Source organism: Jaculus jaculus, chromosome 8 (assembly GCF_020740685.1).
Source record: "Jaculus jaculus isolate mJacJac1 chromosome 8, mJacJac1.mat.Y.cur, whole genome shotgun sequence".
Taxonomy (NCBI): domain Eukaryota; kingdom Metazoa; phylum Chordata; class Mammalia; order Rodentia; family Dipodidae; genus Jaculus; species Jaculus jaculus.
Genome location: NC_059109.1, coordinates 2,846,616 through 2,861,830, shown reverse-complemented (window position 1 = coordinate 2,861,830; position 15,215 = coordinate 2,846,616). Strand labels below are relative to the sequence as shown.

The 15,215-nt window shown below is 57.9% G+C and overlaps 1 protein-coding gene across 2 annotated transcripts in view; it reads right to left on the bottom strand.

Annotated features, from left to right (window-relative positions):
* Positions 1-15,215, bottom strand: part of Itpr3 (inositol 1,4,5-trisphosphate receptor type 3) — a 73,848-nt gene that overhangs the window by 28,971 nt on the left and 29,662 nt on the right. For both annotated transcript variants that reach the window (XM_045157579.1, XM_045157580.1), the window contains exons 3-15: positions 11,820-11,941; positions 10,163-10,249; positions 8,828-8,986; positions 8,564-8,662; positions 8,212-8,295; positions 5,392-5,538; positions 5,144-5,239; positions 4,800-4,850; positions 4,530-4,672; positions 3,340-3,439; positions 3,100-3,260; positions 1,975-2,116; positions 188-349 (exon numbers count right to left, since the gene is read on the bottom strand). In XM_045157579.1, coding sequence (XP_045013514.1) covers positions 188-349; positions 1,975-2,116; positions 3,100-3,260; positions 3,340-3,439; positions 4,530-4,672; positions 4,800-4,850; positions 5,144-5,239; positions 5,392-5,538; positions 8,212-8,295; positions 8,564-8,662; positions 8,828-8,986; positions 10,163-10,249; positions 11,820-11,941 — 1,553 coding nt within the window. The remainder of the gene's footprint in view (positions 1-187; positions 350-1,974; positions 2,117-3,099; positions 3,261-3,339; positions 3,440-4,529; positions 4,673-4,799; positions 4,851-5,143; positions 5,240-5,391; positions 5,539-8,211; positions 8,296-8,563; positions 8,663-8,827; positions 8,987-10,162; positions 10,250-11,819; positions 11,942-15,215) is intronic.

Sequence of the window (15,215 nt, the reverse complement as noted above, 5' to 3'; positions counted from 1 at the left end):
AGTGGAGCCTTTGCTCAAACCAAAGACGATGTTAAGATGGCAACATCAGAGCACTCGCCCAGCGCAGGCCGAGGCTGGGCACCTGGCACCCGGGAAGCCAGCCCTGGGGCAGGAGCCCCACTGCCCAGCGCACAGCCTGTGCGCGCGGAGAGACGCGTGCTGGGGAGCGCCGGGGGCGCGGCGCCACCTGGTTCTTGCGGTAGTCCTCCTGCGAGTGCCGCAGCACGCGGTAGCAGAGGCGGAACATGCGCTGGTAGGGGGCGTTCTTCTGGTCCGACAGCTCCTCCAGGCGCACCAGCGGGCCCTCTCCCCCCTTGTCCCGGAACGGGGCCTTCAGGATGCCGAAGATCTGCGGGACACGGAGGGTGAGGAGGGCCTCTCCCACCCTGCCTGCGCCCCCGCCATCCCAGGAAGCCTGACCCCCGGCTGCCTCGGCTCCAACGCTCCCCTCCATGTTGGCCCAGCTGACTTTCTCAGATGGCCCACGACCCCGGCCTACCCGTCAGCACCCTAACTTCACCCCGACTGTCCTGCCGCTGGTCAGAAGCCAGATGTGGACCTAAGCCCCACCTCTCCTCCCAAGAAGAAATGTAAGCAGCTATGAAGCTGTGAAGGAGGCCGGGCGTGCTGGCGCACGCCTTCAACCCCAGCCCTCTAGAAGCAGAGGCAGGAGGATCGCCGTGAGTTTGAGGCTACCCTGAGACTACATAGTGAATTCCAGGTCAGCCTGGGCTGGGCTACAGTAGACCCTACCTGGAAAAAAAAAAAAGCAAAGTGTTTGGAGAGACAGCTTTGCAGTTAAGTTGCTTGCCTGCGAAGCCTAAGGACCCAGGTTTGATTGCCCACTACACAAGTGAACCAGGTGCACCAGGTGGAGCATGTGTCTGGAGTTCGTCTGGAGTGGCTAGAGGCCCTGGAGTACCCATTCTTTCTCTTTCTGCCTCTCTCTCTCTCAAATAAATAAAGAAAAATAAAAATGTAAAGGCTGGAGAGATGGTGTAGCAGTTAAAAGTGCTTGTGCCAGGGCTAGAGAGATGGATTAGCGGTTAAGGTGCATGCCTGCAAAGCCTAAGGACCTAGGTTCAATTCTCCAGGTCCCATGTAAGACACATGCACGTGGTGGCACATGCATCTGGAGTTCATTTGCAGCTGCTAGAGACCCTGGCGCACCCATTCTCACTCTCTCCCTTTCTAATAAATAAATAAAATCTTGTTTTTAAAGTGCCAGGTGTGGTGGCGCATGCCTTTAATCCCAGTACTTGGGGGGGGGGGGGCAGAAGTAGGAGGATTGCTGTGATTATGAGGCCAGCCTAAGACTACATAGTGAACTCCAGGTCAGCCTGGGCCAGAGTAAGATCCCACCTTGAAAAATAAAAAAAAATAAAAATAAAAAAATAAAAGTACTTTCTCGCAAAGCCTGATGGCCCAGGTTCAAGTCCCCAATACCCACGTAAAGCCAGATGCACAAAATGGCACGTGCATAGGTAGTTTGTGTGTAGTAGCAGAAGGCCTCATACACCCATATTCATTTTCATTTTCTCTCTCTCTAAGTAAAAACATTTTTTTAAAAATGTAAGAAGTCCTGTTGGGCATGGTGGCACACACGTTTAATCCTACCACCCGAGAGGCTGAGGTAGGAGGATTGCTGTGAGTTCAAGCCCAGTCTAAAACTATACAGTTAATTCCAGGTCAGACTGGGCTAGAGTGAAACCCTACCTCAAAAAAAAAAAAAAGGTACTGAAGGGATGAAAAACTTCTTGGACAGAAATGAAAAAGGCATATCAACTGAATAGAAGGAAAAAAAAAAGCCCTTACTTGGATACTGGTTAAAACAAAAGGCAGTGCTGGGGAAGTGGCCATCACTCTACCACTGACTCCACATCTACACCAGTCCTCTCCCACTGAGCTGTGGCCCACTCAGCACTGTGTGGGCATCCCACCACTGCGGCCCATGGTCCCCGTGGGCACAGACACCTGTTTCAGAATGTTCTGCTCCCTCATCAGTTTCTGCCGCTCACGGTTGGGCTTGGTGACCATGACATCCAGGACGTTCTGCCCGTTGTTGGGGACATCGCTGACAAAAAACACCAGGTCCTCCAGCAGCTGGATGACAAACCTGCACGCGGGGAAATCAGGGATGACAGGGCGCCATGCCAAGCCTGGGCTGCTCCTCTAGGACCCACCCAGCACATTTCCCCCATGGTGAACAGCCCTTCCCAAAGCAGGGCACTCACAGAACCCGCTGTCCCCAGCACCACGGCCACTGTCAGCTCTCACCTTCCTCCCAGGCTGTACCCTCAACTGCCCTCAGAACACAGCCCACACCCCAAACTCCCAAACTGCCAGGAGTTTATATATATATAATTTACTTATTTATTTGGGAGGAAGAGGCAGAGAGGAAGAGAGAATGGGTGCACCAGGGCCACTAGCCGCTGCAAATGAACTCCAGACACATGTGCCCCCCCTTTGTGCACCTGGCTTACATGGGTCCTAGAGAATCGAACCTGAGTCCTTAGGCTTCTCAGGCAAACGCCTTAACTGCTAAGCCTCTTCCCCAGCCCTGCCAGGAGTTTATTAGACTGAGAACACTCTAGCCAAATAAAGAGGTGCAGTGGTCACACACCCCTAATCCCAGCACTCAGAAGGCCAAGATAGGAGGAACTCTGGGAGTTCGAGGCCAACCTGAGACTACACAGTGAATTCCAGGTCAGCCTGAGCTAGAGCGAGACCCGACCTCGAAAACAAAACAACACCACAAAAGGCTGGAGAGATGGCTTAGCAGTTAAAGTGGCGCACGTGTCTGGAGCTCATTTGCAGTGGCTAAGGCCCTGGCACACCAATTCTCTCTCCCTCATAAAAAATTAATTAAAATGAAGAAGTGCAGGGCAGGGACAAGGTGGCATTCTTGGTCTGAAGAGATCCAGGCCACATGCTGGCTCTGCTGTTGACACCTGTGTGCCCAGGCGTGTCGTTGTGTCCCTCTGAGCCTCACTCAGCACCATTACCAGTGGCACAGGATGAGCAGTGAGGCTGGCTCCCAGCCCTGCCCCACCCATATGCTCTCTGCCCCCACGGCCCTCGTGGTCCCCGGGCACCCACCTGCGGTCGTTCTGACTGATGAAGCCCTCATTGAGCTTCTCCACAGCACTGGCCAGCATGGAGCTGGCATCATTGGCAAAGTCCAGATCGCGGATCTCAGACACCGGCACCGACACGATGGCAAAGGCCTCTTTGTCCTCCTTGGTGGGGCAGGTCCCGAGCTAAAGAGACAGGGGTGAGCAGGGTGCCAGGGACTGGGCCTGACCCCGGCCCCTCCGGCACACCCGGGGCCTCCCGCACCATGAGCCGTATGGGCCTCTCCTCCTCCACGTCGATGGGCACGTTGGTGCTCTGGATCCACGTGTTCGTGCACAGGTGCCGCAGCCGCACGTAGGAGTTCCTGTGGGGGGGGGGGGAGGCGCCATGGAGCGCACATGCTATCTGCTCAGTGCCTCCACAAAGTACTCTTCTTGCCCAATCTCCACACCTTGACCATGTGGGACCCTCAGGAGGCCCCCAAGGCTGGGGGGGGGACCTGTTCCTGCTGCTGCACTCAGGTCTACAGGCCCAATGCAGCCCCAAACCAAAGCTCGCTGGTCCCCAGCACAGAACCAGAACCGATCTGAACAGACAAGGAGACACATGCATCCTGCTCAGCATCATCGGGCATGCGTCACAGAAGCCCACCCGTCTGACTGTGGAAGCCAAGGTCAGCTTTCTGAGATGAAGAACAGAAATCGATGGCTTAGCGGTTGAGCACTTGCCTGTGAAGCCTAAGGACCCTGGTCCAAGGCTCGATTCCCCAGGACCCATGTTAGCCAGATGCACAAGGGGGCGCATGTATCTGGAGTTTGTTTGCAGAGGCTGGAGGCCCTGCCGCACCCATTCTCTCTCTCTATCTGCCTCTTTCTCTCTGTCTCTTGCTCTCAAATAAATAAGAATATTAAAAAAAAAAACAGAAGTACACCTGGGTCCCAAGTTTTAGATGAGAGACACGGGACCAAGTAGAGACTCCATTAGTTCTCCCAGTGGCCCTAGTGACAGGAACGCTGGATAGCCTGACTCTACACTTGGGAAGACAAAGGCAGGGCGAGCAGGCAGCTGCCTGAGGTCACACGGCTAGGGCTCACTCAGGACTGGAGTGACACGTGGGAGGTTTCTCAGTGTGTGACAGGGTTGGCAGGACCACGCAGACCAGGGAGCCCAGCTTCTCCAGCTTGGGCCCCCCAGCCCCCAGCTAGACTGGGCAGGCAGTCACGGAGTTTCAGGACAGAGACAGCATTTTGATAACATAAGGGTCACAGGAGGCACCCAGGGGTATAGCACCCAGGGTGCCCTCAAGCCAGGCGCCCACTGATCTCAGAGCTGCGCCCCAGAGAAGGACCTGCAGGGTCCCAGAAACCAAAGGTCTTCAGGACAGAGGACCCAAGTCACACTGGGAGTCTGCGACAGGGTGGCCCTGTTGGCCCAGACACGTGGCAGACACCTACCGGGGCACAAAGGAGTCGGTTTTCTGCAGCGTGGTGGGGTCCAGCTCAAAGAGAGAGGCGATGTCATTGCCATGGGGCACCGCCACCAAGCGGTATTTGATCTTGTCCCCAGCGTTCCTGCGGCCTATGCGGCCCTGGGGCCCCTGGAACAGGGATCCCCCATCAGGCAGGACTCTCCCTCCTCCTCTCTGAATCCACCTGAAGGACCTTTCGCCCCCAAGCCACCCCCGTGTTTCTGGGCCTGCCTGCCCCTCCCCACAGGTCCCTCACCGTTCCTGCTGCCTTGGGGTCCGAAGCGTCGCCTTTGTAGCTGGGATTCTCCTGGACAGAGATACAAGGAGGGGAAAGGGTTACTGGTCACTAAGCCCTTCCCACACAAGCCTACCCCAACGCAAGCTCGCCCTCAAGCGGTCCTGGGTCTGGGCAGGCAGCTGTCACCCTCCCAGAGCGCTCCTCCAAGCCCCAGAGTCGAGGCGATTCCTGGGGGAGCCACCCACGGGAACTCTTCACGGCCCCTCTCCACAGGCACACATCTCCGTGTCCCCCACACACGTAAGGTACAAGCACCCACATTCACGCCAGAGCTCCCGGCACGCCCTCCGCCTCCCTCTCACCTCAGCAGCCAGATAGTTGCCCGTGGCCAGGTGCTTGAATCGGTACAGGCCGTTCCAGTGGCCGGCTCCTCCCCGGCAGGGGTCGTGGTGGACCACCTGCGGGTGAGCGAGGGTGAGGGGCGAGAAGGAAGGACAGCCTAGCAGGAGAAGCTCAGATCCCCAGACCCTGGGCTCTCCCCGGTTTCAGCAGGCCCCCTGCCCCTCCTGCAGTATGCAGGGAGGATGGCGTCCCCAGTGCCGGCTCTGACCTCCACCTCCCAGAGGGCGTTGGAGCTGGTGGCGGAGGGGGCGGACTGGCGCAGCGTGGTCCGCAGGAACACCTGCAGTCTGCCCTTGTACTCGTCGCACGTCAGGAACTTCTCCTGCTCCGCGTGGAAGAGTCGAACCACGTCTCCCTGAAGGGGAGGGCGACACCCTCAGGCCCCCAGACATAGCCTCTTGTTCCCTCCAGGGATGGCAAGCAGAGAGGGAGATGCCCAAGGCACAGGGTGGCCAGAGCCCAACCAGCCCAGAAAGGTTAAGCCCTGACCCCACAGCCGAACCCGGAGTCCCATGTTCAAGCCCATCTGGTACCGCCTCCCTCCGGTACCTTCAGACCGTCATAATAGTTATCTCGAGCCGCTCTCCCCAGGAAGGCAGGGCCTCCCCCCACCCAGTCTTCCCAGCCTGGGCTGCCCTCCCCTAGCCCCATTCTGCCTGGTCACCAGCAGCCCACACCCATGTCCTTTATTCCCCTGCAGCCCGGGCTGCAACTGGTTCACTTCTGGGCCTTAGAAACAAAGACAGAGCTTGGATCATCTCCAAGGACCTTTTACAAACCACCAGGGACGGGCCTGATTCCTTAATATATCTAAGCCTCTGGCATCTCTTCTGTAAAATTTTGAGTCAAGAAGCACCAGATGGGCTGGAGAGACGGCTTAGTGGTTAAGGTGCTTGCCTGTGAAACCTAAGGATCCAGGGTCGATTCCCCAGGACCCACATAAGCCAGATGCACAAGGTGGTGTACGCATCTGGAGTTTGTTTGCAGTGGCTGGAGGCCCTGGCACATGCACACCCTGCCCCTTGTCTGCCTCTTTGTCTCTCTATCTCAAATAAATAAGTAAAATATTTTAAAAGAAAAAGAAGAGCCAGGTGGGCTGGAAAGATTGCTTAGTGGTTAAGGCACTTGCCTACAAAGCCAAAGGACCCAGGTTCAATTCCCCAGAACCCACATAAGCCAGATGCACAAGGTGGCGCATGCATCTGGAGTTCATTTGCAGCAGTTAAAGGCGCTGGTGTAACCATTCTCTCTATCTGCCTCTCTTTCTCTCTTTCTTAAATAATAAAATAAAACAGGAGCACATTGCCATTGCCAGGCCATTGGCAACTCATACAGGCAGGTGTGATGGTGCATACCTTTAACTCCAGTACTCAAGAGGCTGAGGTAAGAGGATCACTGTGAGTTTGAGGTCAGCCTGGGCTAGAACAAAACCCTACCTTGGGGGAAAAAAAAAAAAGAGGAAAAGGAAGAGGAAGAGGAGGAGGAGGAGAGGGCAGAAGATGGAGGAGGAAGAGAAGACGACAATTGCAGAAGTAGTGAGCACAAAGAGAGCAAGCATTCTGCCAAGAGTCACGCAGTCAGCAGCCAGTGGGATGAGAGGCCCACCTCAGTTCTGGGGCCTCACCTTAGTCCTTCCTGCGCACTTCCTCTGCGACCCTGCCACCCAGCATGCTCCCAGAACACAGCTGCCACTCCTGTTACAGTCGCTGACAGCGCTATCTGTCTTCTCTACTCGGAAGCCACCCCTAGGCGCAGTGTTCAGCAGACGTCCGTGGGGAGGAGGCGGGGACGTGTGAACAGGTAGACCGAGTCAGTCGCTAGGGCAGAACTTAGAGACACTGTGCGGCCAGGACAGAGCGAGGCACAAAGGTGCACTTCATGAGACAGGCTTGTGTTTGGGTTGCCTGGACTCTAACCACCACGCCGAACAGCCTCAGAGGAGCAGCAGACGCTGCTTGGCCCTAAGTGCTGTCCAGTTGGGGTGGGATGGCTCATGGGGAAGCTCTGCAAGGGTGTGTGGGCTGGGCTTTGATGTGTGGGCAGTGCAGGCTCAAGGGACAGAGACAGAAGTCTTCGGGAAGCCCAGGTGAATGGGGACAGCCCGGAAGGGTAAGAAGGATAGGGGCTGAGCTGGAGAGATGGCTTAGTGGTTAAGGCACTTGCCTGCAAAGCCAAAGGACCTTGGTTCAACTCTCCAGGACCCACGTAAGCCAGATGCACAAGGTGGCGCATGTGTCTGGAGTTTGTTTGCAGTGGCTGGGGGCCCTGGCATGCCCATTCTCTCTTCTCTCCTCTCTCCCCCCCCACCCTTTCCCTCTCTCAAAAATAAATAAAATGAAATATATTAAAAAGAAGGGTAGGTGCTGAGGCACTGGGGGGTGGCAGGAGGTCTAACAACAAGGCCTGGCAGGAGGAGGCAAAGGTGCCCTCGGGGACTCACGAGCAGAGGAGGTGCAGGGATCAGGACAGCTTTCTTAGGGTGGCTGCCCTCGGACTCAGCACCCACACCAAGTCCCCAGCCTGTTCACCTCGCTGAGAAGAAGCCCCACGCTCTCTTTTGCCCCCCAAATCCGCCCCTCCATCAGACTGTCGGCACTTCCCAGGCCAGCTGCACCCCTGCAGCCCACTCCATAGGCCTGGGTTTGAGGGCTTCTGGAACATTCTCTCCCTCCGCTTCAGTCTTCACTTCCCAGATGCCCTGCCCCCTAGCCCAGCACCCACGCCAGCCATGCGGGGCCGGGGGACAAGCACTGAGCTTGTTGACAAAGAGGGCTCAGGGGAGGGGAAGGGATCTCAAAGGATCCGGCCATCCTAAAGTGGAGGACAGTGACTGCGACTGACACCTGCTTAGCAAGGGAGGAAGCGGAAAGCAGCCCAGAGAGAGCAGGGGAGCGCTGGCGGCTGGCACACAGCAGAGCCCGTGAGGTCATGGAGGAGGCAGGGGAGACAGCGAGACAGCCTGGTGTGGCGGGAGCCAGGAACAGGATGGGGTCCATCTGTCTGTCTGTCAGAGGCGGGCGGTCCTTACCCCCTTCAGCACCTCCTCCAGGTGGTCCCGGAACTGCATGAACAGGTTGATCTTCCAGCTGGTGTTGCAGTTCACGGAGTTGACCTGCAGGGGGCAGACAGCCCATGGTGCGGCTGCCGGGAGCGGCCAGGGCTGGGGGCCAAGGAAGGGGCAAGGGGATGCCAGAGCCCAGCATGCCGACCAGGGGCTGTGGGCCTACAGGGCAAAGGATGGGCACAAGGACTGGGAGACAGGTGGGGAGGAGTGGCGTCTGGAGGTGGGCAATGTGCTGGGGAGAGGCGCGTGTGCCACCGAGGCCGTGTGGCCGTCCCTCCCCTGCAGGGTGCCCCCCCAACAACAACAGCCCGCTTACCTCCTTGCAACCAGCATTGTCACTGAGCTCGTAACTGCTGGCGTGCAAAGGCTGCCCAGCGTTGACAGGATTCAGAATCACTTTGTCCCCTACAACCACCTTTGGGAGACGGGCAGGGCGGGGTGAGGAGGGAAGAGTAAGGGCACGTGCTGCAGCCAGCCCCCGCCGCTCTCCTGAGAAAGGAAGGGACCCTCATCGCGTCCCCGCCCTGACGGCCCCTCGGTGCGGCCCCCGGCCCCCTGCTGTCCCACCCCAGGCGCTCACGTTGTCGCCGTTGCTGCGCAGCTTCCAGAAGGGCTGGATGAAGAGCCAGGAGCCCTCGTTGCCCGTGGCGTCCAGCGTCACCCGCATGGCGTTCTTCTCCAGCAGGGCCGGCAGGCGCTTGTTCACCGTCAGGTACTTGTTGCTCTTCATGTGCAGAAGCTGGGAAGGGGCGTGGGGGGGGGCACAGGAGTGAGGCCGCCAGGCCTCCAGAGGTGAGGCCCCTCAGGGAGGTGGGCACCGGGGAGCCCTGGCCACATAGGGTGTCAGACTCACTGTCACAGGCTGATACACACTGTCACACACACAGTCATACCCCGCCCAGGGCCTGTGGTCACAGAAAAGCAGCTGCTCTTAGAACTGCGCGCTGGGGAGGGCGCGGCTACGTGGGGAGGGCGCAGCTACGTGGGGAGGGCTTGCCGAGCGGGCACAGGAGCCGCGCTCGTCCCCACACACAAAGGGGAAACAAAAACGCCACGTGAATTTCTCATGCCACCGTTGTTTCGGTTTTCTGAGACAGGATCTCATGTAAGTCAAGCTGGTCTTGAACCCCTGATCCTCCTGCCCCAGCCTCCTGAGTGCTGGGATTACAGGTGTTTGCCACCAAGACAGGCCAACTGGAAATCTTGTAAGAATTCTCAGGGGAGAGGGGAGGGAAGAGGAGGGCACATGCTCGCTCCTCAGGCTCCTGAGAGGCCCTGCCCCATGGTTTCATCTTCTCCTGCAGACTCTCCCTGACACATCTGTTAAATCAAACCTGAATAAAACTACAAGTTTAACATGAAAAAAAAAAAAAAAATTCTCGGAGGCAAATCACTAGCCAGCTTTTACAGATGAGGAAAGTGAGGCACCAGGAAGATGGTTTAGCTGTTAAGGCACTCACCTGCAAAGACTAAGGAGCCAGGTTCGATTCCCCAGGACCTACGTAAGCCAGCTGCACAAGGGGGCGCATGCATCTGGAGTTTGTCTGCAGCAGCTAAAGGCCCTGGCATGCTGCCCATTCTCTCTCTCTCTCTCTCTCTCTCTCATAAATAAAAATTATAAAAAATACTTTTAAGAAATACACAATTTGGAAAAGGCAGAGCCAAGACACGAGACTCATCTGCACGGCTCCAGATCTGTCATGACTCCCATGCCAAAAATGCTCCCCTGGGCACAGGCCACACACAGACGCAGCCCGAGCCGCCCACGGGGGACAGGCACACACAGGAGCACACAAAGGCTGTCTCAGCCGCCACCGCAGACACCCCCACACACAAGCACGCAGACTGGAGCACGCGTCAAGGGCAGCGTGCACTGGCACACGCCCCACACGGGGAGGGGGCTGGCAGGCCACACCTGGATCACGCTGCCGTACTTGACGACGTCCCCGTGCACCTTCTTGTTCTCCGTGTCGTTTTGCTTCTGCTCCATCTGCGCCGCATGCTGCAGGGACACACAGGCAGGGAAGGGACTCGGCAGCCGAGCGGGAGGGAGACACCCCCACACCGGTGCACACACTCACCCCGGCCCCAGCTCCCAGAGCTACACCCAGAGGGCTTTTAGGGACAGTGACTCACGCCCTCCCACTACTGCCAGCGCCTGCAGTTTTGAGTGCAGAAGGCACCCTAAGGCCCTACAGCTCGACCTGTCCAGGAGCCCAATGCCCCGCCTGCCCTTGCCCACCCTGGAGGACCCTGAGTCCCACACCGCCACCTCCAGCAACCCGAACTAGATTCCTGATGCCCACTGCATGTCTCTCCGCTCCAGGATGGGCCAGGCAGGGGCATACCTGGTGCCACTTCGGGCTCCTTCCTCCACACCCCTCTCCTGCGACCCTTCTGCCAAACTGTGAGCTCCCAGCACACTGCCCCAGCCCCTGCCCTGACTGCCACATCCCAGACACTGTCCAGCTCTGGTGGCCTTGAGAAGGGTGAGAACTACCTCCCATGAAGTCATCAGCCCAGAAGGTCCCGAGAAGAGGCACTGTCTCCTCCATCAGACTGGCACCCTCTGGGCACTGTGACCTCTCTGCTCTTCAGTCCCCCTCAGTGCTGTTACCAGGGCCTTGTAACTCAGACCAGAGTGACAGTAGCTGCCAGGGTGTTGGGCCGTGTACCACGTGACTCTCCACAAAATTACAGTGCATGGATGTGAGTGTGTGGCTCAGGTGTGAGCGTGCTGCCCCTGGGACACTTCCCCCAGCTCAGCCTCTGTGAGCAGTGGCAAGGAAGCCTCTGACAGCCCCACCCAGACACCCACAAGAGCTCAGGCAGCCCTCCAGCCCTCTCTCTGGTCAGGTTACACCTGCAGGGTGGGACCCACCAGCCCCCACCTTAGTCTCACCTCCGAGGGCAAGGGGCTTCAGGGGCAGGGGGCAAAAGGGAGGCTGCAAGGCCTCAGCGGCAGACTGCAAGCCGTCCACCCTGACCAAGGCTTCCCGCTGTCTGCCAAGAGTGCTGGGACGGGCCTGAGTCCTTCCTGCCCAGAGGAGACTGCGGGGGAGACTGAGGCCCTACCCACAGCAGCCCCCGGCCACCCACCGGACACAAGCATCATGGCGCAGTGCATGTGTCCAAGAAGCCCAAGGTCAGTCAGAGACCCGGGGTTCCACTCCAGACCCGGAAAACAACCGGGGGCTCACGGGGCCCCGGGCTCCAGCACTGTAACACAGACGGGGAGGTTGAGACCAGCTCTGCGTGTTCCCATTTGTTTGTTTGGCGCCACACCTCCAGCAGCCACTGGCAAGTCCCCGCTCAGCTGAGCCTACTGTCCACTGCCCTGGCTGCCCTCATCTGCCCCCAGCAGAGAGCTTCGCGCTCCCGCTCATTGGCACACAGGAGCTACCCGGACTCGGGGTCACTGGAGGGAGCTCTACGCCCCTGCCTGCTCTCGCTCATCGCGGCATGCCCGGCTCTCATGCGGTGGGGTTTGTAAAACCCTCAGCTCAGACTCAGGGCCCCCGCTGGCCCTGACCAACAGAGGCCCCCCCGGGTGCGCCCCGACCCCGGCGCACCTGCAGCTTCTGCAGCAGCACCACGTCAGCGATCTTCTCCTTGTCCTGCTTGCTCTGCTTGGCCTTCCAGTACTGCTTCTGCGCCGAGTAGCGGTTCATGGGGCACACCTTGAAGAGGCAGTCTGGGAGGACGGGGAGACGGGGCTCAGCAAAGAGCACCCGGCCTGCAGCCCGCTCCCCGTCGCCCAACACTGGGGCTGGAAGATAAGCGGCTGAAAGGACTCCGTGGATAGGGCGTGCGGGTGCACCCCTTTAATCCCAGCACTCGGGAGGCAGCGGTAGGAAGGAGGATCTCTATGAGTTTGAGGCCAGCCTGGGACTATAGAGTGAGTGACTCTACCTTAGAAAGAAAAGAAAAGAAAACTCCATAGAAACCAGAGCTGTCAGATGACATCAGTGGACTAGGAGGTCCAGAAGCAGGAGTGGGAGTGGACGGTCTCACCGAGAGGACACATGCCCTTTACCCCGTGGGAGGCTTATAGCTCTACCCCAGGCCCTGTCTGTGTTCAGCTCCACCCAGGGGTGCCCCTCCACTACCTCAGCTTCTTCCCCTGCCCTACGTGGCACAGCGAGAGGCTCTGGAGGCCAGTCCACAGCTGGTCACCTGGCTTAGACTCAACTAAAGTCAGGGCAAATCACAACCCAGAAACACATCAAAACCCCAACACACGGTCACGGTTTAATTCTCCTTTTGGCCAGGAGACAAAACACCTGCCATTTTCACAGGCCCCAAATCCAGAAATAGTGTCCCATATTTCTACTTAGCCAGAGGAGGGCTGAGCTGGGAAGTGTCCGGGGGTGGGAGGGGGGGAGGTGACGCAGGTCAGGTGCAGCCACACGCAGTGAGCTGTCACGAGGGCTGCTCGGCCAGGACGCTGGCTTCGTTGGCCCAGCACCCTCTCCTGCTGCTGCGAGTCGTGACAGCTGGGAAACTGCAGGGTCACTGGGGCGGGGGCGGTCACAGAGATGGGAGCCCCCTCCCTCGGGGCTGACCCTCAGACTCTGGGAAACAGCGCAGAAGGGATTCCCCACCCAGCCCCGGAGAAGCTGACGTCCGACGCGTCAGGAGGAAGATCCAAGGGAACCAAATGTGGAGGAGGGAGAGAACAGTGAGAGGAGACGGGACAGTGGCAATTCTGGGGGCAGGTGGAGCTTCCAGGGACCCCCGCCCAGCCCCCTTGCATGGGGGGAGGCACGTCTGGAAATGCGTGCCCATGTGTGCAAGAGCTCTGCTCAGCCGTCACGCCGTAGTGAGGTCCCTCGGGCTCCTCCAGTGTGCGCCAGAGCCCCGGAGCGTCCGCGTCCCCTAGTCCCCACACTGGTCCCCACACGGCTCTCACCACATGGCAGAGGCCATGACTTCCGGCACAGTGGGGAGGAACGCGCCACGGGGTGTTTGGAAAACAGGCGGGGAGGGAAAACCTATGGTCGTCCTGACAATGGTCACGGCTGGCATCCAGTGGGCAGGGCGGGAATGCTGGGCACCTGCTCCATAAAGACTGTCCATGTGACGCCTGCCCCAGACACTGTAAGTGACGCTGGGGGGGGGGGGGGCCAGGCTCCAACACTGTGCTGCACGGCTTCAGAGGGCCGTGGTCTGTCATCAGCGCATTGCCCTCCACACACACCCCTCCCTAATCCAGAGGAGAGGAGGCAGGCTCTAGCTGATTCAGTTGCCCCAAACCAGGGGTCTCACAGCTTCTAGCCATGACCCACCTAGAAACACAGCTCAGTTCTCTGGCACAAACCAGCAGACACAGTCCCTGTGCCCAAGCTATGAGCCAAGGCTACCATCTGTTCTAGGGCAATCCATCCAGACAGCTAACATAGCTAGGCTTTTGAAAATGCATATTATTTTAAGACTTCTTGAAGAATTGGCAGGATGGTGGGCAATTACCCAGCCACAGGAGATGGCTGGAGGAAACCAAAGCAGGTAGACAAACACCTTGACCTGGGTTCCAGAAAGCACACTCCATGAAGACAGCTTCACCAGGTGGAAGGGCAGGAGTCTAAGAGGGCTTACAGGAAGAACGCCCCCCCCCCCGGAACCAGAGCCTGGTGGAACTCCCTGAATGGCTCAGGACACCCCAAATTTGAGCTGGCCTTCTGGTGGACTCAGACTGGTGACGTCTGCCAGTGTGTGGCAATGGGCTGAGCCGGCCTCCCTGAAGGAGGGGTCCCTCTGTCCTGCTCTGCACCACCCACAGCAGAGTCCAATCCAGTCTGCAGTCAGGACAGGCCGGGGACAGGGAAGCAGCACCCACCCAGGGGCCGGGCGAGGCAGCAGGGCAGAGCCTTCCCACACAGGGTGCCCAAGGAGCAAATGGGCATCCCAGCTGACCAGAACAAGAAAACTTGAAGATTCCTGCTGAAAGCAGAAACTGTAAAGTGACCCAATGGAATTTCTAGAAATTAAAAAAAAAAAAAAAGCTTCAATAATCAAAATCTAAAACCCAGTAGGCAAATTTATCAAAACAGTCAGGGCCAAAGCAAGAATAAATGAGAATAATACACTTATTATTGGCTTGTGTGTTCTAACAGAACCCTATCCAGGTCTTTGTTTTTCGTTTGTTTATTTATTTATTTGACAGAGATAAAAAAAGGAGAGAGAGAGAATGGGCATGCCGGGGCTCCAGCCACTGCAAACAAACTCCAGACCCGTGTGCCCCCTTGTGCATCTGGCTTACATGGGCCCTGGGGAATCAAACCTGGGTCCTTTGACTTTGTAGGCAAACTGCTAAGCCATCCCTCCAGCCCCAGGTCTTTGTTTTTGTTTGTGTTGGTTTTTTGAGGTAGGATCTCGCTTTAGCCCAGGTTGACCGGGAATTCACTATGGAATCTCAGGCTGGCCTCAAACTCACAGCGATCCTCCTGAGTACTAGGATTAAGGGCATGTGGCACCATGCCCGGTCAGTTTCTGTCTCATGTAGTCAAGGCTGGCCTCACACTCGTATGTAGCTGAGGATGACCTTGAACTCCTAGTCCCTCTGCCCCCCCCCCCACGCTCTGGAATGACAGGAGTGCCCCAGCGTGCCCCGTCTGTGTAGTGCTGGGGACCAAGCCCAGGGCCTCATGAACACTAGGCACGCCCTCCGCCAACAGGGCTTCATCCCCACTGCCCATTCAAGTCTTGGTGGGGGGGGGGGGTTCCTTTTGTTTTTTCTGAGGTAGAGTCTCACTCTAGCCCAAGCTGACCTGGAACTCACTCTAGTCCAGGCTGGCCTCAAACTCACAGTGATCCTCCTACCGCTGCCTCCTGAGTGGAGAGCTGGGATGAAAGGTGGGCGCCACCATGGCAGCTTCTTAGGTTTTTTGCTGTTTGTTTGTTTTTCCAGGTCTCACTCTAGCTCAGGCTGAACTGGAACTCCCTCTATAGCCCCAGGCTAGTCTCAAACT